The sequence below is a fragment of the Bos mutus genome, chromosome 10 (assembly GCF_027580195.1).
Source record: "Bos mutus isolate GX-2022 chromosome 10, NWIPB_WYAK_1.1, whole genome shotgun sequence".
NCBI lineage: Eukaryota > Metazoa > Chordata > Mammalia > Artiodactyla > Bovidae > Bos > Bos mutus.
In genome coordinates this window covers 21,255,107-21,279,440 of record NC_091626.1, presented here as the reverse complement: position 1 = coordinate 21,279,440, position 24,334 = coordinate 21,255,107, and the positions used below count along the sequence as shown (strand labels likewise).

Below are 24,334 nucleotides of genomic sequence, written 5' to 3'. Positions count from 1 at the left end.
TCTTCCAAGCATCAGTCTAAACACTCCTCTGAGAAGCCTTGCCAGACCACCAGAGCAAGTTAGCTACCCCTGTGGTACACAGCCATGGCACATACACGCCCCCATCATCACATTTATCCCAGTTCATTTCATTGCCTACTTAAATGCCTGGTTTCCTGATTAAATGATAAAACTGCTCAGCATCTAGCCTGTTCAACAGAGTATCCACAGCACCTAGCACAGTACCTGACACCTAGTAAGCAGTCCATATGTTATATGACGGACTGAACAAAGAGAAAGCCATGTTTATGTCTCAGTTTATCCAAAAATGCACACGTTCTCTGTGTTTGTGTGTATGTTCTGAATTTGTGCTTATGCGTACACAAACCCACATACACCACCTTCTTCAAAATAGTTTGGCTGACAGAACTAAGAAATAGCTACCAAGCTGCATATACTGCTTGGTCACACGGTGGGAAAGCAGCTGTTGGTGAGACATAGGAATTCTTTAAACCTTAATTTCCTCATGTGTAAGGCAGGAATAATAAATGCTTCCTTATATAATTGACTACATCCCACCAGGCTCCTCCGTCCATGGGATTTTCCAGGCAAGAGTACTGGAGTGGGGTGTCATTGCCTTCTCCGATAATTGAATAAACAATAGCTATTACTTCTAGATCCCAACTCCCAAATAGGTACAGAGCTTGTGCTCTGCTCAGAAGCATCAAGTCCATGACTGAAACTGTCCACCAGGTGGGAGTATTACCCCGGCCTGGTGCTGTGCTGCCTCCACTGCAGAGCAAGACCAGCAATTGGGGGAAGTCGAAGCTACCACCAGGGCCACTTGCTTCCCCAGAGCTTTGAGTGAAACTAGCAGAAAAAACAACTCAGAGACCAAGGCACATGTCAAGAAGGCCTGTTTCTTTGACCCATACTCCTCCTTTTCTCATCCTAGGCTCCTCCGAGGCACTGTTTATGCTTAGGAATAAGCATTTTCTGGCTTGCCATTCACAGTGGGGGGTGTTTTTCCCCCCATGAAAATAAGTCCTTTTATCCCACCAGAGCTGCTAGCTTCTACTTCCAGCGGAGACTGTGTTAAGAGAGGCGGGTTTGCTTACTCAGACTGCAGAAGACATCTCATTTTGGGAAGCCCTGTGGCCACCCCTTTCAGGGACATGGGGAGTGGCATATGCCAGAGTTATTCTTGATTTTAGATCTCACTCATCCTTTTCCACCTTGATTTCAATGAATGAGTTCAAGTCTGGACAGCAGGTTTTGTGGGCTTGGTCAAAAGATGGGGAGACAGGGCCATTCTCATCACCTCCCTCATCCTCCTCTTCTTGGAAATTAGGATTATAAAGTTCCGGTGGAAGAAGCTGGGCCTCAGCAGAAGGCAAACGGTCTGAGGGAGGCCCATATACACGGTTGGCTTTGGTGCCATGCTTAGAGTTGGCATCCAGGTGGTAGCAGAGCTGCGTGAGGCGCTGGGCCCGGAAACGGGGAGGCCGGGCCACCCAGACACCTGGCTCATTAAGACTGTCCTCTTCATCTGACATCAGCTCCTCTGTCACATCCTTCCATAGACGTTGGTCCTCAGGGCCAAAATGCCTCATGATGCTGGATCGGTTGGCAAAAAGCTAAGGTAGGAGCCCAGGACAGAGGTTAGGGAGAGCAACAAACCACGCATTAGGTTTGGGGAAAGGGTTTGGGTAGGAGGAAAGCTGTGAAAAATCTGTGCCTGAGAGAACTAAGTTCCCAAGAGAACCCAAATCAGATCTTAGAGAATTGGCTCCTGTCTTCCTTCTCCTCCACTCAATCCTGTTCTCAGAGGCCACACCCTCCCACTGTGGCTTATTAGGGTTTAGAGTTTAGCATCTTTTCTGAAAGGAAAGCCTAGAAACCTACCCGGTATCTGCGACTTCGAAGTTTCTTCTCCTCTTTCTCCTTCAGGCCTTTAAAGGGGTTTAAGGAGTTGCGATATTCACGCCTCTTAGTAAGGAAGTAGGCTACACAGGCTCCTGGTGGGGGGGGAGAAGGGAGGCAGCAGAGAGCAGGGGTCCTCAGCCCCTTTTATTTTTGCTGTAACACTACCAGGTGGAAGAGGGGAGAACCACTTTTACACAATGGGCTTTCTGGGCATATCCATCAGCATCTATTCCTTCCTCTCTGGTGTAGCTCTCTCTGCCCCTCTACATCTCTAACAGGAACTCCTCTCACTATAAAAAGACAACTCTGATGCTTCTGCAACTCCCCTCCCCCAACCACAGTCAAACCTACCCCATTCTACTCGGCTGACAGCAGATCCCAAGTACTTTTTCAGCAGACACTTTCTTAATGCTACAGACAAATAACAGAAGGGCACGAGAAGTAGGAAACCCAGGACTCGATATGCAGGGACAAAAGGGGAGGCCTGGATTCTAACCTCCTTTTCATAATACCCAAGACTTGGGCTCTGTATAAGCATCATGCATGATGGTGTTCTAACCCCTTCCTTCTCCCATTTTCATTTCAGACTGAGAAAGGGAATAAAAAGACAATCCTAGGTGAAAAAATAGCCAAAACCAATTTTTTAAGTCCACTATTTTCAAAACCACCTAAATCATCTCCATAGGCCTCTTCTCCTCTGGTCAGGAACAGGGGATGGTGAAAGGCTGGGGTGCAAGTTAACTCGGTCTTTCTCACCTTTCAGCTCCTTGTCAGTGTAATTGTGGGGACTTGTTACCAGCTCTTGCTTGAGCTTTTCCAGAAGGAACTTCACTACGGAAATATTCCAAGAGGACTTGATGCTGCCACAAGAGAAGAAAGTAAATAAGACAGTCAGCATTTTAAAAGCTAGACAGAGATTCCACCACTAATCAGCTTTGTGGGAAAGTCCTCCATGGCCTAAGGCACGACACAAAGCGCAATGGTGAGGTGGAAGCCCTAGCCTAAGTATTATATTGGAGCAGCCCCCCTCTACTTCCCTCTCCTTGGCAAAGTTCCTTATGATCTTTTCCCTCAAGAGGATCATACCTTTCAGACCCATTGAATCTCTTGTCATTGGTGATGTGGTTATGCACATTATGGACCAATTTCTAGGGGAAACAAACAAAACACAGAATCAAGCCAGGAAAAAAATATGATGAAACCCTTCTCTGGTCCCTATGGGGTTTTCTGCATGAATCTTGCCCATAGCCTAGGTACCATTTTCTGCTGATGCCCTTTTTTAGCCAGAGAGCCTACCCACGTTAGTGTCTCTAATGGACACCCCCTCCCCACTTTTTTTCCTTTTCATTTAATTTATGTGGAGCTTTCAGAATTATTCCGGGTCTTACTCTTGTTCTCAGGGAGTATGATCACTAGAATACAGGTTTTCAAACATTTCCACAAACATACTTCTAATAGCAAGGAGAGAGCAAATATACAACAGGGCTACTTCAAGTAGACATTTCTCAAAGCCCCTTTAGTCAGTCAGTAGCTCAGTCATGTCTGATTCTTTGTAACCCCATGGACTGTAGCCTGCCAGACTTCTCTGTCTCTGGGATTCTCCAGGCAAGAATACTGGAGTGGTTTGCCATTTTGTATTTCTCTTAACATGAAAATGTCTCCCAAAATCTTCTAGTAAAATTGGTGACCCAGGAAAATGTCCCAGGTATATGCCTTTGCACATTACCGGAAATCCCAGGGGTCCTCATATCATGGTCAAAAAAACAAACCTGAAATAACAGAAATGTGAAATGAAAGGGAACTTGGAGACACTGTCACCCAACCATCTGTTTACATCATTAAACAGGCTATCTTTCAGCTTTGCTTACATAACTTTAATGATGGCTTCTCACTAGTTTTTGACTCAGCTACTATGAACATCTCTAATTGTTAAAAAAAAAAAAAATTGCCTTAGATACTCCAAAATCTGACCCCAGTTTTGCCCTAATAGTACCTCAAGTATTTGAGGACGGCTTCCATGTTCTCCTGAGGTCTTCTCTTATCTGGTCTAAACACCAAGTCCTTCAACCGGTCCTCACGACATAGTTGCCAGGCAGACTCCTCATGAAACTATGATGCTCTGGTTTGCCAGTGTTCCTCTTACAACATGGCACCTGGAACTGAATCTAACTCAGCCACTGAGGTCTGGCCAAAGGGAGCATTACTTCCCTGAGTAGAACTCTAAACTTCTAGGAATGAAACCCAAGACGTTGTTACCTTTCTTAGCAACCCCATCACTACTCAGTGTCACAGGGTTCATTCATAGTGAGCCTGTAGTCATCTCAAGTCCATTTTTCACACAGGTTACTATTTCCACCCTTCTCCAACTGTTTTGTGTTTTTTTGTACTCTAATGCAGGATTTTACATTTCTTCCTATTAAATTTAGTTTTGCTGTTTCTGATTATATTTTCATCCCAAGGTCCTTTAGTCAATGGAAATTACCCAGTCCCAAACTGATGGGATGCTGATCTCAGGATTTCAGCTTTGTATTCAGAAATGCCCAATTTCGCTTCTTACTCCTATGGCTGACTCACCATATCAACTTAGGAAATTACTGTTAACTCTTTATGACTAGGTTCTCCACTCTATAAAAAAAAGAGTTGTACTAGCTTCATATCTGATATAGTTATTTTACCTTTTAGAAGTCCAAACTTGAGAAATCACAAGGGGATGGGTGAATGCTTCAGAAAGAATTTGAAAGAGTTGCAAAGAAAGAAAAAAGATGGAGGAGGAGTTGCAAAGCTTTCCAATTCAATTGACTTGGAAGAGATCAGCTGATAAAAATCAAACCAAGCTTGAAGTGAAAAGGGAAAATACTCTAGCCAATAATAAGTGTTAAGACTAAAGGATGCTGGCTCACCTGCCTCCCGAGCAAGCTAAAAATAAATAATTTCTCCAATGGGTGGCTGGATCTGCAGCAGTCCAAGGAATTAAGGTTCTGATTTGGACCTTTTGGATCCCTGGCAGAGCAGCAACCCACAGCAGCCTCAACAGATTGGAGAAATGCCTCTCAGATTCCTTCCCAGAGCTAAAGGTTGGAACAGTGAAGATCTGCAACCATCCCTCTCCCTCTGAACCTACAGACTCACACAAGAACATTTTATATCTTTCTCTGTGATGGGCAGCAAGACTCCCTGACTGGTCCACTTGCCCCTCTTCACATCCTACAACATGGAGCATGATGGCTGAGCATGCTTCCCAGAAGGCACCGTGCCAAGCTCTCCAGAGGGCAGGAGGAAGCCCGGCCTCACCACTAGACCTCGCACAGTAGGCAGTAGGCACAAGAGGAATAGAACTGACCAAGAAAACCCTGATTTTATGCAAATTGTAATTATCACACATATATTCTGATTTGAACACTAAGACTTCAGGGGAATTCTCTTGAAATGTATTTCTAGGTATAAGCCTCCATTTCTGCCACTGGCAACAACAGTGTCCTGTTGGATTAGAAATCCATGACAGAGAAACTAAACCTACTCCCCATTCTTGATAAGTGACATGGCATTAAACATAACCAAAATCTGAAATAAAGATTAGAAATCAGTTGATACTGATTATGAATGGTGTCTTCTGGAAGGGAGAAAAAAATATCAATGTAAAAACAAATCAAAGAAAAAGAGTAGGATATCTTAGAAAAAAGGAGAAAGAAGTAACATAAATAAAGAAGGTATAAATGGTAGTCAGCCGCTGTCAATCTTTACTAAGGCTGTAACAAGGAGAAGTGGGTTCTATACTCTGATGAGATTTCTCTGGATGTCAGTGGTGACCACCACCCTTGACCAGAACTCTCAGGTTACCTCATAAGCTATTATCCAGAGAATGGAGACCCATTACAGTCTCCATTAGAAAGACGTCTTGGATGACAGAGCTGATCCAAAGGTCTGTAGTCACCCTAAAACAGGGTTTCTCAACCTCGACTCTAATGACGCTGGATAACGGGGTTGGGGTTGGGGCGGGGAATCCTGTAGATGGTGGGGTTGTTTAGGGATGCACTAGGGCTCCAAGCCACTGTAAGGTTTCAGGCAGAACGGATTCGGGCCAGTACCTTCCCTGCCAAGAGCTCTGAGAATCACCAGAATCTTCTAACCTTTATCCTTGAGCTGAGTGTCTAATGGTCCTCTGCATCTTTGGGGGATGGGACCACCTCAGGACACCTTGGCCTTTCTGCCCAAGGGGCCCCTTGCTGCTTGCCCTGAACACTGGTTATTTGCAGGCAATTTCTATGCTATCCTGCTGCAGTCAATCTGCTGAACTCCATAAAGATCTTCTCATCAGAATTATGAGATCACCAGGAGACAGGACATAATTCCCTTATCTTTAAATGGAAGATATCAATCTATCCGGAAAAGCCTAAACAAGTTCCACTGATAGCAAAGGGACTGTCTGTCCCTGGGGCTAGGGAACAGTCTGTCTCCTTCTTGCCCTTCCCACTCCAGCAGGCTTCAGGATACCATTCATTCCACATGGGATGTTTAAAATCAACCCACATTTCACTCTTCACTTATCTCTCCAAACTGAAGAAAAATGTATAGCAATTGAGCTCACTCACAGAGAGGACCAGATCCCGCTTGCGTCTGGAGTTCTTCTGCCCACTCCCTCTGGTCCTGCATGGGGAAGCAGTGAACCCTAGAGACTGTCTCAGCTCCCCAGTTCCCCCAGGGCCTGACTCTTCCGAAGGCCCTTCCAGGGTGGCAGCAGCACTGAGCATGTCCTCAGGGCGGGGTGGCAGTAGCTTGGTTCCATTTTCTGGCCCGGTCTCTGAGGTTGCCCGCTGGATTGCCAGTTGTGTGACTGGTGAAAGCTGCTTGGCATAAGCAGGCACCAGCACCCGCTGCACTGCACCTTCAGAGGCCACATAATCGTCCACCAGCTAAGAACATACGGGAAAAAAAAAAACTCTATTAGCCAGCCGGGCTTGTGGGAACCTGGTCAACTGTCATTCACTGGTAAGTATGATGAACAGGAGTGGGGAACAGGGGGGAGTCTAGCCCAGTCTTCAGTGGTTCATGGCTTGTTTCTCTGGGACTCCGGTGGGAGCGTGGGGCAAATATTTCTTGCAGATACAGGGCTTCTTGGGCTTCCCTGGTGGCTCAGACAGTAAAGAATCTGCCTGCAATGCAGGAGACCTCAGTTCCATCCTTGGGTTGGGAAGATCCTCTGGAGAAGGAAATGGCTACCCACTCCAGTATTCTTGCCTGGGAAATCCCATGGACAGAGGAGCCTGGCGGGCTAGAATCCATGGGGTCACAAAGAGTCAGACACAACTGAGCAACTTTCACTTAACGGGGCCTCTCATCTTGGGTCATTACCCCAGGACTGATTGTAAGGACAAGGCTTGTTTCTGATGCTCTATTTGTGAGTAGTCATTGATGCTTTGCACCTGAGTATAGGTTAGGTAGCTAGGTAAGTGTTTTGCTTGAAAGGGATTGAGGGAGAAAGCGATGATAAGAAAACCAAGCAAGAGGAGTGAGAAAATAAAATAACAAGAAGGAGAAATAGGAAAATGGGAGCAAAGGAGGGAGATATAAAGTCGGAAACCTCTAGAGAGGCTGGTACTGCCTTCCCCCTCCCCATGCCCTGCCCTCTTCCCTTTGCGGGTCCAGCAGGTGCCCTCACCCTGATCCTGCCCTGGCTACATCTGACAGTCGCTGCCCTGACATCGGCTTGCCTGCCTGTGCCCTCACTCAAGGACACACAGGGTAGGGGAAGGAATGAGGGAGGAAGGGAGAGAGGGAGAGGAGAAGAAAGGAGGGGGATTTCTGCAGCCAGGAAAACAAAACAGTGAAAGTGGGGGAAAAAACACAGAAAGAAGCGGGGGAGGAGGCTGAGATTTATAGACCTGTGAGCTGCTTTCTGTGCTGTGAAATCTAATTCCATCCTGTCGGCTTGGAAGCCTTCCCTGCCAGAAAGAACCACAGCTCAGGGCACTGCCGGGCCTGGTGCCTCCCTGCCTCCTCTCACCTTCCCAGCAGCTCCTCCGACAGCCCCAAACCAAGTCTAGTCCCTGGCCGGGCAGACTGGGGCGAGCCTCGGGGCCATCACCCACCCGTGCGGCTAGGCCTTGGTGGAGCAGTGACCAGTTTCAGTATGACCCTGGAGGCGGCCTTCATTGCTCAGATCCAGCAGATGGGCTCAGAGTCTCAGCCCCCCTGCTCTGCTGCTCTACTCTTTCCTGGGTGTCTAGGCCTTGTCGTTGGGGGTGGAGGAAAAGACAGAGGGCAGAAGGAGGACGCGGTGGAGGAGAGGGTGGATGGGAGCTGACAGACCTCCCACTGTCTCTCAAGTGGCAACACATCTGTTAGCTTCACATCTCTGAGATCTCTAGAGTTGCTCCATCTCCTTTCCAGACTTCCATGTGACATTCTTCGGTTTTTACTCGACTCAGCCAGGATTTTCCTGCTCATATGGCCCTGAGCAGTAAAGAAGCTGAAATATCAGTGTATTTCTATGTCTTTTCCGGCTCACAAAACAGGCTCGTTGGCTTCCCTCTTCCTCCGTATGCGTTATTATCCTCTTAGGTAAACTCTCGACTGCCCATTTTTCCTCATTTTATTTCCTTTCCTCTACCTCCCTCCTACCTTACCTCATATTCTCTCCCTTGCATCAAATCTTCTTCCACTTAGGTTCATCTTTCTCCTCTGCTCTTTGTCTCCACTTTTTCTCCTTTCTGAACTCTTCATTTCCAATGGCCTCTTTCCCTTCTTGAACCTGTTGGCTACCAGCTTTGCCCTTTCCCTCCCTCATTCCCTGCTCTCCCTCCCCACCTCTGCCTCTCTCTCCTCACAACCCCATCTCTCTCCTAGTCCTGAATTCCTCTTGGCAAGCAGAGGGCCCGTGATCAAATATGAATGAGTCGTCTGCATGGCAGGCATCCTCGCCAGGAGAGGCAGAGCCCATGGAGCTGTCAGGCAGCTGTGGAGAAGGTGCCATGCGGCACAACAGAGTGGGAGGGCAGGGCAGCCCCGATGCCACTCATGCCAGCAATGACCTTCTACCAGAAAGGCCACGGGGTCAGAAAAAAACAGGAGGGCTAACTCTCCCTGACGACAAAGGAAACTGGGTACCCTGCTGTTGCATCACTGATACCACCAAAAGAAAGGCTGAAGGATGGAGAGGAGAGAGAAAGAGAGGAAGGCCAGGAAGGGCACAGGGAGCAGCTCGGCTCCTGTCCTGTGCTGTGTACTCACGGGGTTGAGCATCGGGGGCCCCTCGCCAGCAGTCAGGGCGCATCCCGGGAGCCGCACATCTCTCTGAGCTGCCGGGAAGCCCAAGGGTCCGGGCCCCCCAGCCGAGGCCGCTCCCAGCTGCCGCAGCTCCTCGATCACCACCTGCACGCCACTGCCCACACTGTCACACTCCTCCTCCACAGCCGGCGGCACGGCCCTGCCGGCCTCCCCGGGGCTCTCCTTGAGGGGCCCGGGCTCCTCCAGCGGGGAGCCGTGTGCCCGACTCTCCCTGTCTTCATCCGCGGCGGGCACCTTCCCTTGCCTCAGCTCACCCACTTCCTCCTGGAGTCGTTTTAACAATTCGTTGTTGGCCCTGGCGAGACTCAGCGCCGCCTCAGCCAGACCCACGGCCTTATCCACCCGCTGGTAGATAATATGCAGGAGCTGCTCGGAGCTCTGGACGGCCAGACCGTGTCCCGTCACCGTGATCGGGGTGCTGGGAGGAGGATTCCCGCCCTGACAGCCTGAGCTGGCCCCGCTTGTCTCGTTCTTACACGCACAGCAGCAGCATCTGGCCTCGCTGCCACTGGGAGGGGAGAAGAGAATGGTGGCGCTGAAGGACATGGTTGTCGAGGCGGGAAGGGCGGTGCTCACGCTCCTGGACTGCTCCAAAAGTGTCCCCAGCCGACCGGACCGCAGGAAGCGCTGGCCTCTCTGGATTCACTTTCCTTCCTCATGGAGGGTGGTCAGAGGAGCCTGGGCACCCGGGGTTAGGTTCTCTGAAGGAGCAGTGGGCTAGCCGTGAAGGCGCACACAGTCCATGGCTGCCTCTTCTCGTCCTGCAGAGTGGAGACGGCCTTCTCTGTGCAGATCCTGGGCTGCCCTAGTCCCCCACACTGGGGGGTCACCCTCACCCCTTCCCCATAGGGTGGGCCCACGAAGGCCTTCCCGAGGAACTTGGTTTCAGAGGGTGGAAGGCATGAAACCCCCCACCACTCCAACACTAAGGAACAGAGAGGGGACTCTAAAGGACCCACGGGCATCTGGAAAGATTAGAAGATTAAGGAAGAAAATGTAGATCTGTCTTCTCCGCCTCTCTATCTTGGCTGTAATAACAGTATTGCATTTTATTGCTTTGACATCATTCCTTAAGGAGTTCAGAACACTTCACGTAGGTTAATCTCATTCACACAACAGCTCTAGGAAACACATATTAACCCAGGGCCAGGGAAGAGATATGTAGAGAACTTATATATCTTTTTCAAGGTCAGGGGAAGACAGCAGAAACCAGTTATTGCTACTTTCAATCTAGTGTGCATGTGATTTTTTTCTTAAACTGATACCACTTTTTGTTGACATAAAGAATGATGATTCTACGGTCTCTATAATTTGCATACAGATGCACTCAGAGTAAGACTCCTAAATGAGGAAGAGGCCAATCAATGCAGCCCCCAAGATGCTGCCAACCTCACACTATTATATCATTAATGCTTTGGGGATGGGCAGGGAAATGAAAGGAAAACCTGGATGGGAGAACTGAGCTTCCCTAATCAGGGCTGCAGAGACCCCTACTCTCACACTTTGTACACCTGGGCCTCCAGCCTCTGCAATAGAAGCTAACTGTTCTGAATGCTCCAGCTGGAAGCCCAGAAAAATCACCTCCAGGGCCCCTCATCTCCACTTCTCATGCTGCTTAAGGGAGCGGCAGAGCTGAACGGGAGTTTCTAAGTAGCTCCATGCTGCCACTCTGCCCACACAACCAGTCCCCAAAAAGAGAGATCAGAATATCAATGATAAACCAAACTGCCTCTCCTCTGAATCACTGTAGTTAAACGACTAAAACTCCAGGAAAAAAAGAAGGAAAAAAGTGTGGGAGGGTTGTACCACTGAGAACACTCCAAGGAACTTCATATTGTCATTTTCTAAATGACACTTGATTATAGAAAAAAAGAATCTTTCTGCCTGAAGCTCCCTAAATGACAAAATCTTATGTTTACAATTTCCTCAAGAGATACATTTCTATCTTACCCTGTAAATTATATCATAACACCACAATTAAAAGGAGAGGAGGAGGTTAGGAGAATTTCCCACATACAGAAATTTGGGGTTTTATTTTTTTTTTGAATCAGCAATCTCATTTCAGAAATAGGCAATATCAATGCCTCTGAGGTACTAAAATGTAAATCTGACAATGCATTTTAATTACATTTGGTTATTAAAGAATAGTCTTTAATTTGCTCTTTCTACCCTTTATATCGAAGAAATGCTTTTCTGTGCTAGATATTCACTTCTTGAAATAACGTTAACTCAAATCCATTTACTGCTTCTCTGTCATTAGAGTCACTGGAAAGCAGAGCTAAACCTAAAAAACTAAAGGTTAAAGCCAAATTAAAACTAAAGGTTAAAGGAAAGCACTAAGCAATTCCCAAGTCAATTATGAATGAATCATTAATATATCCTTTTCCTTCTTAAATAAGGGCCTACACGCTCCTGTGGGGTTTTAACTTTTTTAAAACCAACATCATGCACAGAGTTTAACCTGAAACGTGGATGCCGTAAGAAAAAGAAAGTTATGTAAATGATAATATACAAATGATCGCTCACTTGGGTTTAGGATTTGTACAGTAAGAAATTAAGACCTGCCACTTATGTAATATTTTACATCAACTATAATTCAGTTAAAAAACTTTTTTGGCAGCACCACTCAGCTTGTGGGATTTTAGTTCCCCAACCAGGGATTGAACCCAGGCCCTGGGCAGTGACAGCACACAGAGTCATAATCACTGGACCACCAGGGAATATACCCCCCAAAATTTAATAAATCAGTAATGTATAAAATAAGCTATAAGGATATGTGTGTATGTGCATACTCAGTCATGTCCAACTCTTTGAAACTCCATGGACTATGCCAGGCTCCACTGTCCATGGAATTTTCCAGGCAAAAATACTGGACTGGGCTGCCATTTCCTACTCCAGGGGATCTTCCTGACCCAGGGATCAAATCCGAGTCTCCTACATTGGTAGGCAGCTTCTTTACCGCTGCGGGACCTGAGAAGCCTAAGAATATACTTTACAGAAGAACGTAGCTACAAGAATATACTTTACAGGGAACGTAGCTAAAGTTTTTATAACAACTATAACTGAAGTACAACTTTTAAAAACTATGTACCACTGTATTATATACTTGTAACCTATAATATTGTACATCAGATAAACCTCACTTTAAAAAAATTTTTTTAAAAACGAAGGTGCATCAGGTTGGGACTCTGCGTAGGTATCCTTCCTGGGATCAATCAAACTGACAACTGCTACACTCTTGCCCCAGATACTCTTTCTTACAGGGGGCCTTCTCCCCTGCTGGCCTTGTACCTGTCTCAAGCCCTTCTGTCCCTTTAAACGGTCTTTCTCAGGTCATCTTCCCAAAACAGCACTGAGATGGGAGTAATAAATAAGTAAATAAAATAAAAAATAGGGTTCTCATCATGCGGTACCACTTAAGGGCTATTTGAACTTGGGCCTCAGTGTTCTCTGGGGCTATCTACCTCCTCTCTGCCCACTTGGAGTGTTTTTGTGAAGATTATTTATAATAAAGGCACCAACAGGGTGCTGGCACATAGTCAGTGCTCCACACATAACAGCTGGATTCCTGAAACATTTTGTGTTCCTATCTTGAACATCCATGCTGATGTCCTCATTTTGGGGAAAAAAAAAAAGGCAATGGCTTGAAATAGAATTTGGGGAGCTTCCCCTCTAAATTCAATACCAAATTTGTAAGAAATTAATTCAAGTCTACAAAGATGCCTTTTATCAGTACAAAACCTTTTATGATGCAAATTAGAAAAGTAATTGAGAAAACAGTATTTGTAACTACTTGCTATCATGACCTGGCTTTAGACTAACGATACTGTTCAACTTTACTCATTTTTAATTTTGTTTATTTATTTGACTGTGCTACATATAAGATCTTAGTTCCCCAACCAGGGATGGAACCTGTGCCCCCTGCAGTGGAGGCTCGGAGTCCTAACCACTGGACCACCAGGGAATTCCCAACTCTGCTCGTTTTTAATGTACTAAATATATATTCATATTTGTGTTGACATAAAATATCATGATACTAACCTGCTCTACAATTCTGTCCCTCAGTTTCTTTCTGCTTTTCAACTTTGGGTATTACCTAACTTCATCCATTTTAGAATGCTACTTTCAGGGCAACAAATACATGTCTTCTTGAATCACTCTGTCTATAAAAACCTGGTACAGTGCAGCGTAGCACAGCGGGCATTCAAATGACTCTTTTGGGGTATCTATGGACATCATTTCTGATTTAGTTTCCCTGGGTCTTGCTAGAGTCTCCCACATAACCTCTAAGACCCTGAATAAAAAGATAAGGAAACTGGGGTTGGCAGGTATTACAGGAACATTTCACAATTACATTTACTAACCAGATACCAATTTAAAATGCTAATATCATTAGCTACATATATCTTCATTAGAGAAGAAGAGCAAGTTATATATATAAAAACAAGTGTTTCTAAAAATTCTGTCTATATAAGGCCATGCTAAAGGATGAGTCACCAAAATGGATTGCCACCTCCAAGTACTCAAGAGAAAGGAAGATAAAGTCCCTATACACAAGGAGCTTACAGCACATGTGAGAACTAAAGTCTAAAGAACAAAGCAAAATATACACAAGTGGCTAAAAATATAGTACAGAATAGAAATATCTTGAGTTAGTTCAAAATTATAGAAAGATCAACAGAATGAAATCACGTGAGAAAGGGGTCTTATCAAAGAAAAGTCTCCAACTGACACTTGAGCAAGGTGTAGAATGAACTGGTACCATGGTAAGAATAGAAGGTGAGTGAGAGGAAAAAAATCAAATATTACAGCATTAACAGGGTACACGTGAGAGGTCAGAGCAAAAGGGCTTATATACAAAGTACAGAGAGCTGACAGTGGGCTTTGAAAACCAAGTTAAGGAAACTCCTAGGTCAGGGGTCAGCAAACCTTTCTCTGGAAAGGACTAAAGAAACTTAGGTTTTGCCGGCCATGTGGTTTTTGACACAACCATTCGACTTTCCCATTGTAGCACAAAGGGGCCATTGATGATATATAAATATAAGTATGGCTGTGTTCCAATAAAACTTTATTTATTAATACAGAAATGTCACAAAATATTAATTTTAATATTCATATTTAAAAATATAAAAGCCATTCTTAGCCCATGGAGCCAACAAAAACAGGTGTAATGCCAGACTTAAGACTACATGCTATAGTTTACTGACCTCTGTCTTAGCACTTAAAGTGGAACAGTTAGAGATTAGAAGGCTGTTTAATCCTGGAGAGAGGTGATAAGAATGAACTTTTGTGAATATGAAGGTTCAACACCCTGGAGACAGGACTGATCTTATTTCTTAATAAATATGCGGGATAGAGAGATTGGTTAAGACAACATCAAGACTGTAAACCTAAGGGTCAGAAGATGGTAACACTGACAGAAATGAGGAAGCTGAGAGGCAGCACCAGCATGTTTGAAAAGATGTGTATTAATATAACATGTTAAAATATCAAACTGATGGCAGCATCTTTAAATGGAATGTTCCGAAAGCAACTGACTAGGACTGAAAAACAAAAACAGAGGAAGGTCAGAGCTGGAATGCAGACTTGGAAACTTTAGCAGGAGGTTAATTTGAACCTCAGAGAGTGAATGAGCTCTCCAAGGAGTACGTATAGGTCCTTGGCAGGGGCCAAGGACAGCACTTGGAGCCAATCCTTGAAAGAGTCTTCATTAAAAAAGAATGGTCAGTAAGATGGAATAAAAAGTGTTAGGAACACCAAAGTAGAAAGAATAACAAGAAAGTGGGTCTAGTCAACTGTGACAAGTGCAGCAGAATGGTTAAAACAAGATGAAAATTAAGGAAATGCATGTTATTTGTCTGTGATGGTCACTGGCACTGACTAGTAAGTTTGTTTTTTTTTTTTTGGTAGTGGAAGTAATACTATGCATTAGATGAAAGAGAAATTGATGCAGAGAATATGGAAGCAAGACATGAAGTCAAGTTTTCTAGAGTATAGATACGAAAGGAAGGAAGCAGGAAGTCAGAAGAGGCACTACAGCCTCAGTATATTTAAAAAGCAGAAAAAAAAATAAGGTCAGTGAAAAAGGAAAGGATGAACGTATTAGGAAAGGATTTAGGTTTTCTTCTAGCAAGGATCCTCCCAATGTGAGAAGGAAGGCAGGTGAGCTCTTCTCTGAGTCAGCAGAGAAGAAAAAAGATGAATCGGGGCAAAGATTCACTGATGTGGCGCAATGAAGACAAATATGTACGCTATTGAGACATTCTTTTTTTACGGACCTTCCTCAGTATGAACAATTCAAACTGATAAGAGAATTTCATTATAGATAGTGCTGCATTATTTGCTGTTACAACCTATTAAATCCTTCTTTTCTAACACTGCAGACTTAACATAATCATTCTTGCTTTTTTCCATAACTAGTTTAAAGTTTCAGAGCCCCTTTAACTCGGCCAACGTTATTAACATACTTAAACTTTATTCTGGTATCTTTATTTATTCTGGTATCTTTATTATACTTCTCAAAATGTGTAACTGTTTAATACCTGTGAAGCAATCCATGGAACGTTTGGCAAAGCAACGGTTAATAAATTATCCAAGCAGTGTCTATACCATTATTATTAAACATTAATACTGTCAACTTTTGCAATTTCGGATTGCTGATTTATTTTAAAACCAAGTTTGCATTTTTGTTCAAGAGGAATGAACTAAGACTGACCATCACTGAAGAATATATATGCCTTTTGCAAAATGCTATCAACTTTTAGAATTGGAATGTTAAGAAAATGATCTTCAATCCTATGATGACTTGCCAACACAAAATGACAGCAGCTGTCAAACTTAAGCGTGCATAAAATCTGTGTTTGGGGTTCATCAGTATCAGTCTAATTTTAATAATGTGAAATAAGTCTAGAAAATGTACTTTTCAATACTTCTGATATTTTTTCATAAATATTTAGATAAAGAATGAAAACTCATCTTTGGACAGACAGTTCAGGGTAAGGCTGTCCATAATCTTAACTATCCATTTCCTCCCAAGTCACATGTATTTTTGTTAGAACTAAATATATCATACTCTTGGCAGCTCCCTTGCTTGCTTCAACCCATTCTGAGTTTGAATTTTCTGCATGACTGAGTTCACCTCCAAACTAGGAAAAATAAGTTTTCTGTCTAATAGATGTGTAGTCTATGGTATCACTCAGAAGATAAATGTTTTTATAATGGGCCCTTGACTCATTCGGGGTCATGCCAGCAATGGACTTCCTTAAATGCGATTACTGAAAGCAGAGCAATTCATACCATAATCTTCATTTTAAGAAATAAAAAGGAAAATGGCCACTTATACCTCCTGCTGTGCCAGTCAGCCCTGCTCCTCCATCTGAAGGTGCAAAATGTCTCATCCGCTAAAAAATGTCTCACTTCTCAAAAAAATCTACTTCTATCAGAGATGAGCTCTTTATCAGACAAGAGCAGGCAAGGAAATATCATTAATAGTCTTTTTCTACATTTTGAAACACTGACCCAAATAGAGATCAACAAAGAAAATCTAAGACCTTGTTTTTTAGGGGTAAAAAAGAGATGTGGACCCAGAGGGCAGAGTGAGATCCTAAGAAAAGGATTTCACATAATCCGAAAATTTCAAGTACATCTGTATAGTAGTACCAGAGTTTTCAACCCAGTGTTAAACCGCCTCTTTTCTTTATATTTGCTAAAATGCAACTTGGTGAGATTAAAATGACCGGTGTAAGGTTTTCATAACCATATACCTGACATAAACGGCTCTTCCGGCATTTCCGGAGAAACTGAAAAATGAAAAACTAGCTCCCAAAGTTGCGTCGTATGCCCAGCGAGCCCTTGGTAAATGTTAGCTGATTAAATATTAGTCAAAGATGACAAGGTGGGCACCAGGGAAAACAGAACCATTTCCGAAGAGAGTGTTTCAACTACAGGTAGGGCGAGCGCAGCAGCGCAAAGGGGGAACAGAGCTGAGCTCTTCCCTTGGGGCCGCAGGGGACAGGGCGACCCGTCACTGAGCCCCCGGGTAGACGGTGTGCCCTGGGGGTCTCGAGGAAGGGGTGTTCCTCACAGCGCCGCAGACAGCCGACTGACCCGAGGAGATCTAGCTGGATCACCGCGGGTAACTGCCACGGGGCCAAGAAAGCGCTGAGGATGGCGGGGAATTCCCGAGGAGGTCTAGCTTTGGCTGCCCTACTGGTGTCCCACCGCGTGTGCCCCTCGCGCCGCTCCAGCCGCCTCGGCTTTTCCGAGTCGCGCGGCTCACTGCCAGGGAAAGCAGTGTCTGCTCGTGTACCCTGCCAGCGCGCGCACGCGGGGAGGCCCCGCCTCACCAGTCTCCAGGCTCCTGATGATTGGCGGTTGGGCGATGGGGCGGAGCAAGGCCGGGGACTTTACTGGCCGCAATCCACAATCACGCAACAAGTCAGGGAGGGGAGGGGCCTCTTTAGGGAGGGACACGACTGCGAGGCTTTTTCAAGGCCGCCCGACGCCATCTTTAGCTTGATTTTTTTGTTTGTTTACTCCCTTTTGTTCCCTGCTGCTCATAGAGCTGCGTGTACACGATTATAGGTACATTGGCTACAGATCGGCCTCATACATTTGGTGGTGGAAGGCTTTTCATTCCTGCCGGCCTCAGCTACAGATTTTTCAGATAACACTAGCAAGGTAGCAGTTGCCTTTAGTTCAAGTAAGTTTTCATCGCTATGGGCCCCGCAGATGCCAGGGCAAAATCAACCGACTTTAGCTTTTGCTTTGCCTTGGTAGGAGGGCCAAGCCAACGATATATTCGTGGGAGGAATTCTCTTACCATCAAATTCAAAGCAAGAATACTGGCTAAGAGCCTAAATTCCTAGTAAAAATCAATTAACCTAGGAAGACAGGGGCTTGGGCTGTGTACCTTTCTAAGAAGAGCTGACTTCTCCGAGACGGTAAAAAGTATACGTGATGACGTACAATGAAGGGGGAAAAGAATAAGAAAGAGCAAAATTCCATTAATAATCCCAGCACTACTGCCATCACAAAGGCTACTTTAAAACTCTGACTAGATTTCAGATATGCAGGTCTAAACTTGTGGAATGCTCCACATTTGAGACTGATCTAACTTGTATTGTTAGGGAATAGAAATGCACTCAGTACAGCTAAGAAACCCAGAGAGCTCACAGTCTGCATTCTGTATTACAGTGAATGTCAAGACTTGTACAAATAGTTTTATCGCCGTTGTTAGGTGTCCTAAATACAGCTTGAAACTGAGTGGGACGCAAGCTGGGGGATGGAATTGTATTATCATCGTACAGTGGTTTTGTTCTCCTGAAATTTCAACTCTACAGTAGATCTTTTTTTTTTTTTCTCGTGGTCACTATTTAATTTGTGACATTCTAGTTTCTCCCTCATCACCCCCATATATTTCCTATCCTTTCACTCCAATCTGCCAATACAGATTTGAATACGCTTTCCGTATGACTCCTAATAGGAGACAGTGGTTCTATAACAATTAAGTGAGAAAATGGCTCCTGTAACCGGAGGTACTGCTCTGAGCCTGTTGCCCTCTAATTCATACACTTATGTCCATGACTCTTATCTTAGGGAGAACGTTTTTCATTCCAAAAACGCAACACGGTAACCAAATGCATTTCTTATCCCTCCTATGTATTATTTGCCTTTGCCTCCTCTTGGCCCCTCCCCCATCACCACCATCAAGAACGGTTTTAGAGAATTGGACTTGACTGGATTATTTTCCTGATATTTTGCCAGCTGTGGAGTTATTCAAACAAATCCCAACCTATAAACGACCATTTTTGTCAAAAAGCCAAGAGAGAACTTCCCTTCTGAACACACCAACCAAACCACACATAAAGGCCAAAATATACACAGCTGTACATTTAGGAACGTGAGACAATAAAAAGCAAAACCACTTAGGCAAAACAGTCACTAAAGAAGGCTTTAAACCACAGAGTCAATAAATTGCTTACCCTCATTTGCCACGTGAACTGTGTATTCCCTAGCAATTATTTAATTATTCAGTAAGCTGATACTTTAGAAAAGCAGAAAATACAGTAAATGCACGTAGAATCAAAGTACCTAAGTAATTTTATGCATAGGATTTCTTCTAGGCTGTAGTTTGCACATGAAATCCTGTCTGGATCACATTTGGGAACACAAGAAAAAAAAATCCACATTCTAGGGGCTGCTTTGCACACATAAAACCAAAGGCAGTAGCTTTTAAAAACAAAATCTGATACGGCACATATACACACTGTACATATACACAAAGCACAAAACCCCAAGATAAATCTTAACGAACTTATTTGCTTCAAAACACACACACACACACACAGTCTTTATGAAAAATGTGGGTAAGACATACTGTAAAAAGGGCTTTGACCCCTCCCCCAGGGAAATGAGTGTCACAATTATAAAATACAAACATTTTTAACCTATTGGCCTTGGACAATTGCCACATTCAAGCCACTTGGTTTTGGTTCTGGAAGAGGGTGTGTAAAACGCACGCAAACAGCTCTGTGAGGGAGCCTCAAATCTGTTTACTTCGACGTTGCCTGTGGCAGAAATTTACATTATCCCTTCGGCCGGCTTCAAAAAGAAACCTCTACTTCCCAAGAGGCTAAATTTTTAAAAACCCCTCGACTATAAAAATTTACCAGTTCTTAAAATGTGATAGCAAAAAGAAAAAAAATCTCTATAAATTTGGCTGGAAACAGTTGTACACGGCCATCCTGCTTCTCAACTTCTTGGTATATTTAAAACCTTGACCAGGAAAAAGAAAGAGGAAGAGAGACAGAAAAAGAAATGGGGGAAAGCGCACATTCCCCTTAGCAACAGTTTCCTCACCCCAGCACTGCCACAGATCTCTATTTTTTAAAAAACTTGAATACACACACAAGATTAAGGAGAAAAAAAATGGAAAAAGGATACCCGAAGGTCGTATGGCTCTTTGTATTCGTGTGTGTGCAAAAAGGAGGACTCGCGGAGCCCGAGCCAGCAAGCCCCGCCCCTCCCCGGACGCCAGCCCGGATTGGCCATTGGCGGCCGCGGGGCGCCCCGCCCGCGAGCACACGCGCAGCGCCCGAGGCGCGGGCCCCAGGGGGCCCCTAAGGGCCGCTCGACCCCCGACCCCAGCCACCTTCCTCTCCGACCCGGGCGACCTGCTTGGCACCTTCCCCACCTCTCTCCCCTTCCTTTCACTTTTCAGCCTCCTCTCACCCTTTCCCATGTTTTTTTACCAGTGAACCCTGGCCCTTGTCACCAGCATAAATAACAGTCCAGTAAGCACCTTCTCTGACAGTTTGCTAAATTCGGTTAACTAGTCAGTAAAATTCTAGAATAGGATTAAACATCAGGCAGCCGGTGTGTGGGGCGAGTTCATGATTTCCAGGTGGAACTCTCTGAGTCACGTCTGTTGTTAACCCTTCCACCTTTAAATGAACCTTCACACACGTATGTGCCCTCCTTCAGTGGAAAGGCAAAGTAGCCTTACACTTCTGGCGTGGTTTTGCTCAATCTTCTCCCCAAATTTTTTCTCTATTTGGTTAACACTGCATTCTCAAGAACCTAAAATCGTCTCCCTTTACCTCCTGCATGAAGACCTGGTTGGTTATACCTGCATTATAAACCACTCATAATCTGCAGGTCCTAAGCCCCTGTTTGTACTTATTTCCCACTGCTCTTCTTCACTTCTGTAATATTCCTTTGTTCACGTGGTCTCATCTGCCTGGAGTAATAATGCCTGTCTCTTCTTCTCAGACTGTTACCCAGTCCAAGCTCTCTCTGCTCGTGGCATGATAGGCTAATGAATCTGAGAGAGGAGGTGTTGAGGCAAGGAACATACTTTAATTGGGGAGCCGGCACACCGAGAAGATGGCACGCTCAGTTCAGTTGCTCAGTCGTGTCCGACTCTTTGCGACCCCATGGACTGCAGCACGCCAGGCGTCCCTGTCCATCACCAACTCCCAGAGCTTGCTCAAACTCATGTCCATCGAATCTGTGACGCATCCAACCATCTCATCCTCTGTCGTCCCCTTCTCCTCCTGCCTTCAGTCTTTCCCAGGGTCAGGGTTTTTTCCAGTGAGTCAGTTCTTTCCATCAGGTGGCCGAAGTATTGGAGCTTCAGCTTCATCATCAGTCTTTCCAATGATTATTCAGAACTGATGGTAGGCTAGTGCCTCAAGATAACCATCTTATTGGGGGCTGGATGCCAGGTTGTTTTATAGATCAGAGAGAAGCAATGAGGCACTAAAGTCAAAAGACAGAATAGAAAGGGAGATGCAGTGGGGAAGTAAAGTGAAAGGGTCTTCAGTCTTGCAAACCATCTCCAAGGGAATGTCCAGCCTTCAGAAGGAGTGAGTTAATCTCTTCTATTCACAGGTGGGCAGGGACAAACTATCTCTCCCTGAGCTGAACAAAGGCTTTAGTTTACAGTCAAGCAGAGGGGCAGGATCCTCCAGACAAACCATTGAGTAGTATTATAATAATAAAAGCAAGTCAAAGAAATAGTTTCCAACATAGAGTCAGAACTGGCTTCCCCCCTGCAACAAGACTAGTCAGTTTTTATCCATTCTTCAGCTGTTTGAATCAACATAGACCACTTCCTTCTCTCTTCTATCAGCATGATCTTCATGTTCACTTAGGTTAACAGCACTTAACCCTACCTTGATTGTTTCCCATATTTTAGTAATTTCACACTAGGAAACTGAAGCTCATCTCTTAAACTTTTTTCCATTCAGGAGATTAAATTTTTTTTTTTTGCAGCAGCTGGTATAATTATAGACATTTAGTAAACACCGAAAAAAAAATCATTTATAATTGAGTGAATTTTTTTCCTAGCTAAACACAGATCTTGAAACTCAGATCCCACAACAAGAATTTGCCTTCTTTAGGAACAGTTCAATGAGCACTTACTGTGCAGGGATTGTTATGAACACTTTACATGTGTTTACTTATTTAATCTCCACAGTTATGGGGAGGTACTCATTATCCTCATTTTATATCAGTGGATGAGACTAAGGCACTGAGAGGTATAATAATTTGACTAAGGCTATACAGCTAGTAAGAGATAGACCTGGAACATGAATTCAGAAAATCTAGCTCCATAGCCCAAGTTCTTAACGGTTATGCCTCACTGGCTCAACAGTACAGGTTTGAAAAATATTGTTATCTGATTTCATCCTCACAACATTCCACAAGACAAATGGCCTGAACGCTTCTAAAATATCAATGTAATGAAGTCACATACAAAGGTGAAGGGACTGTTCTAAATTAAAGGACAATAAAGAGACATATCCAGGAGATAGGGAAGGACAGGAAAGCCTGCCTAGTGTGCTACAGTCCATGGGATTGCAAAGAGTCACACAGGACTTAGTGACTGAACAATAACAAAATGCAAAATGTGATCCTTGATTGAATCTGGGTCAGGAAAAAAAAAAAAAACTATAATGGACACTATCGGGATAATTGGGGAAAACTGAATATGGGCGATGAAATATATGAAATTAGATAACATGACTGTATTAGCAGTGAACAGGCAGGTTATTGGCATCCCTATGTTATAAGAAACAGAGGATCAGAGAGAGGTTATTACAAGGTCTCATAGCTTAATAGATGACTGACCTGGACCCCCAAGGCAGCTGTCTTGTTCAGCCTCCCAGTGCTGAAATGCCTCCTGCATTCACTGTTGGTTCTCAAAGTCCAGGATGTTCTTGATACGATTTGCTTCTCAGCAGAAAGGCCTATTGCCTCCAAGTGTTTTTTTTTCCACCCTAGCAGCACTCTGGCTTATACAGCAACCCAGGCAACAACTGTGCCTATTATATGAAAATGAGGTTGCATTTGCTTATATTCTTAAGGATTATAGACTTTGTGTGTTTCCTTTCCCATGTTTTCCATTAATTATTTCCTGCCAGCCAGGAAATCACTGGGAAAACATTTGATAGGAAGATACTAGAACATCGTATATCCTCAAGTTGTACAGGTGATCATTTTCAAAAATGTTAGGATAAAGGGAAAACAGAATTGTTAACAACAATTATTGTAGTCAACATTGAGGGTTTACTAGGTGCTAGACACTCTACTTCATTTAATCCAGTCTATGAGATAAGTACTAATATACTGCCCCTTTTACTAATGAGAAAACTAAGACTTAGAGAGGGAAGATGTTATATACCTCAGGGTTACTGAGCTCATTAAACAGTGGAGTCAGAACTTGATTCCAGGTCTTCTGACTCCGGGGCCTGTGTTCTTGGTCATTCATTAGTCTCTGACTAAATTTCAATCCACTCTACCTTGCTATGTTATCCTCTTTTGCTCTCGTTCTGAGTCCACGAAAGAGAAATCTGTCTTCAATCTGATTATCAATAGAATGTTCATAACCCCCATACAACATCCCTTGGGATATATCTTTAATTATGAGTGTATTTCTACAAAGATCAGAGTTAAGATGGAAAAGCCATTTTCTCTTTTTTACCCACACCATACAGCATGTGGGATCTTCATTCCCTGACCAGGGATTGAACCTTGCCTCCTGCAGTAGAAGCAGAGTCTTAACCACTGGACTGCCAAGGAAGTCCAGTCATTTCTTTTTAACTTTCTTTCTTTCTCTTTTTTCCCCCTATGGTCACAGGGGAATCTTTGGTAGAAAGTTCGAGTAAACCATTTTTGTGCTCTTACGTAATGAGAATAGGGAGAAAATGCACCGTTTTCATCTAATTACAATTTAAAATTCTAAAGCATTTGAGATTTCAAATGTTAAACTTCACAGATGACTTGTCGATTGAGGAAAAGCTACTTATTTAGCTTTGAATCAAGCAGATCTCTTTAGTATTTTAAGCTGTTTCTGTTTAGTGAGATCCCAAAGGGGCCCCTCCATACAGTGAAATCTAGCTTCTCCTGGCATGAGGCCAGGAAGCTGTTTCTGACAGTCAGTCATTAGCACATGGAGAGCATTTTAGAACAGAAGTAGAAGGAAATCCCAGAGTCAGCTGGGACTGTGTCCTCAGAGACCCTGGAGAGGGAAGAGTCTGAGAGTGTTGGAGAAATGAGAGATTACAGAAAGGCGGAAGATAATACAAAGGAAAAGAGAAGGAAGACAGGCAGAAGGACATAGTACTCAAGGAAGAGTGAA

General features: G+C 44.2%; 1 protein-coding gene across 4 annotated transcripts; it reads right to left on the bottom strand.

Moving 5' to 3' along the window:
- Positions 1–883: 883 nt before the first annotated feature.
- On the bottom strand, positions 884–20,177 carry C10H14orf93 (chromosome 10 C14orf93 homolog). Of its 4 annotated transcripts, none has more exons than XM_070377475.1 (7): positions 20,134–20,177; positions 9,133–9,950; positions 6,495–6,815; positions 2,992–3,053; positions 2,662–2,765; positions 1,885–1,997; positions 886–1,616 (listed from the first exon to the last, which is right to left on the bottom strand). In XM_070377475.1, the coding sequence occupies exons 2-7, from the start codon at positions 9,733–9,735 to the stop codon at positions 1,197–1,199; spliced, it is 1,623 nt and encodes a 540-aa protein (XP_070233576.1). In that variant the 5' UTR covers positions 9,736–9,950; positions 20,134–20,177; the 3' UTR covers positions 886–1,196. The 4 variants fall into 4 exon arrangements, with proteins under 4 accessions (XP_070233577.1, XP_070233576.1, XP_070233574.1 ...); XM_070377473.1 differs by having other exon boundaries at positions 9,133–10,154; positions 20,134–20,165; XM_070377474.1 differs by having other exon boundaries at positions 20,050–20,161.
- Between the last annotated feature and the right edge of the window lie 4,157 nt (positions 20,178–24,334).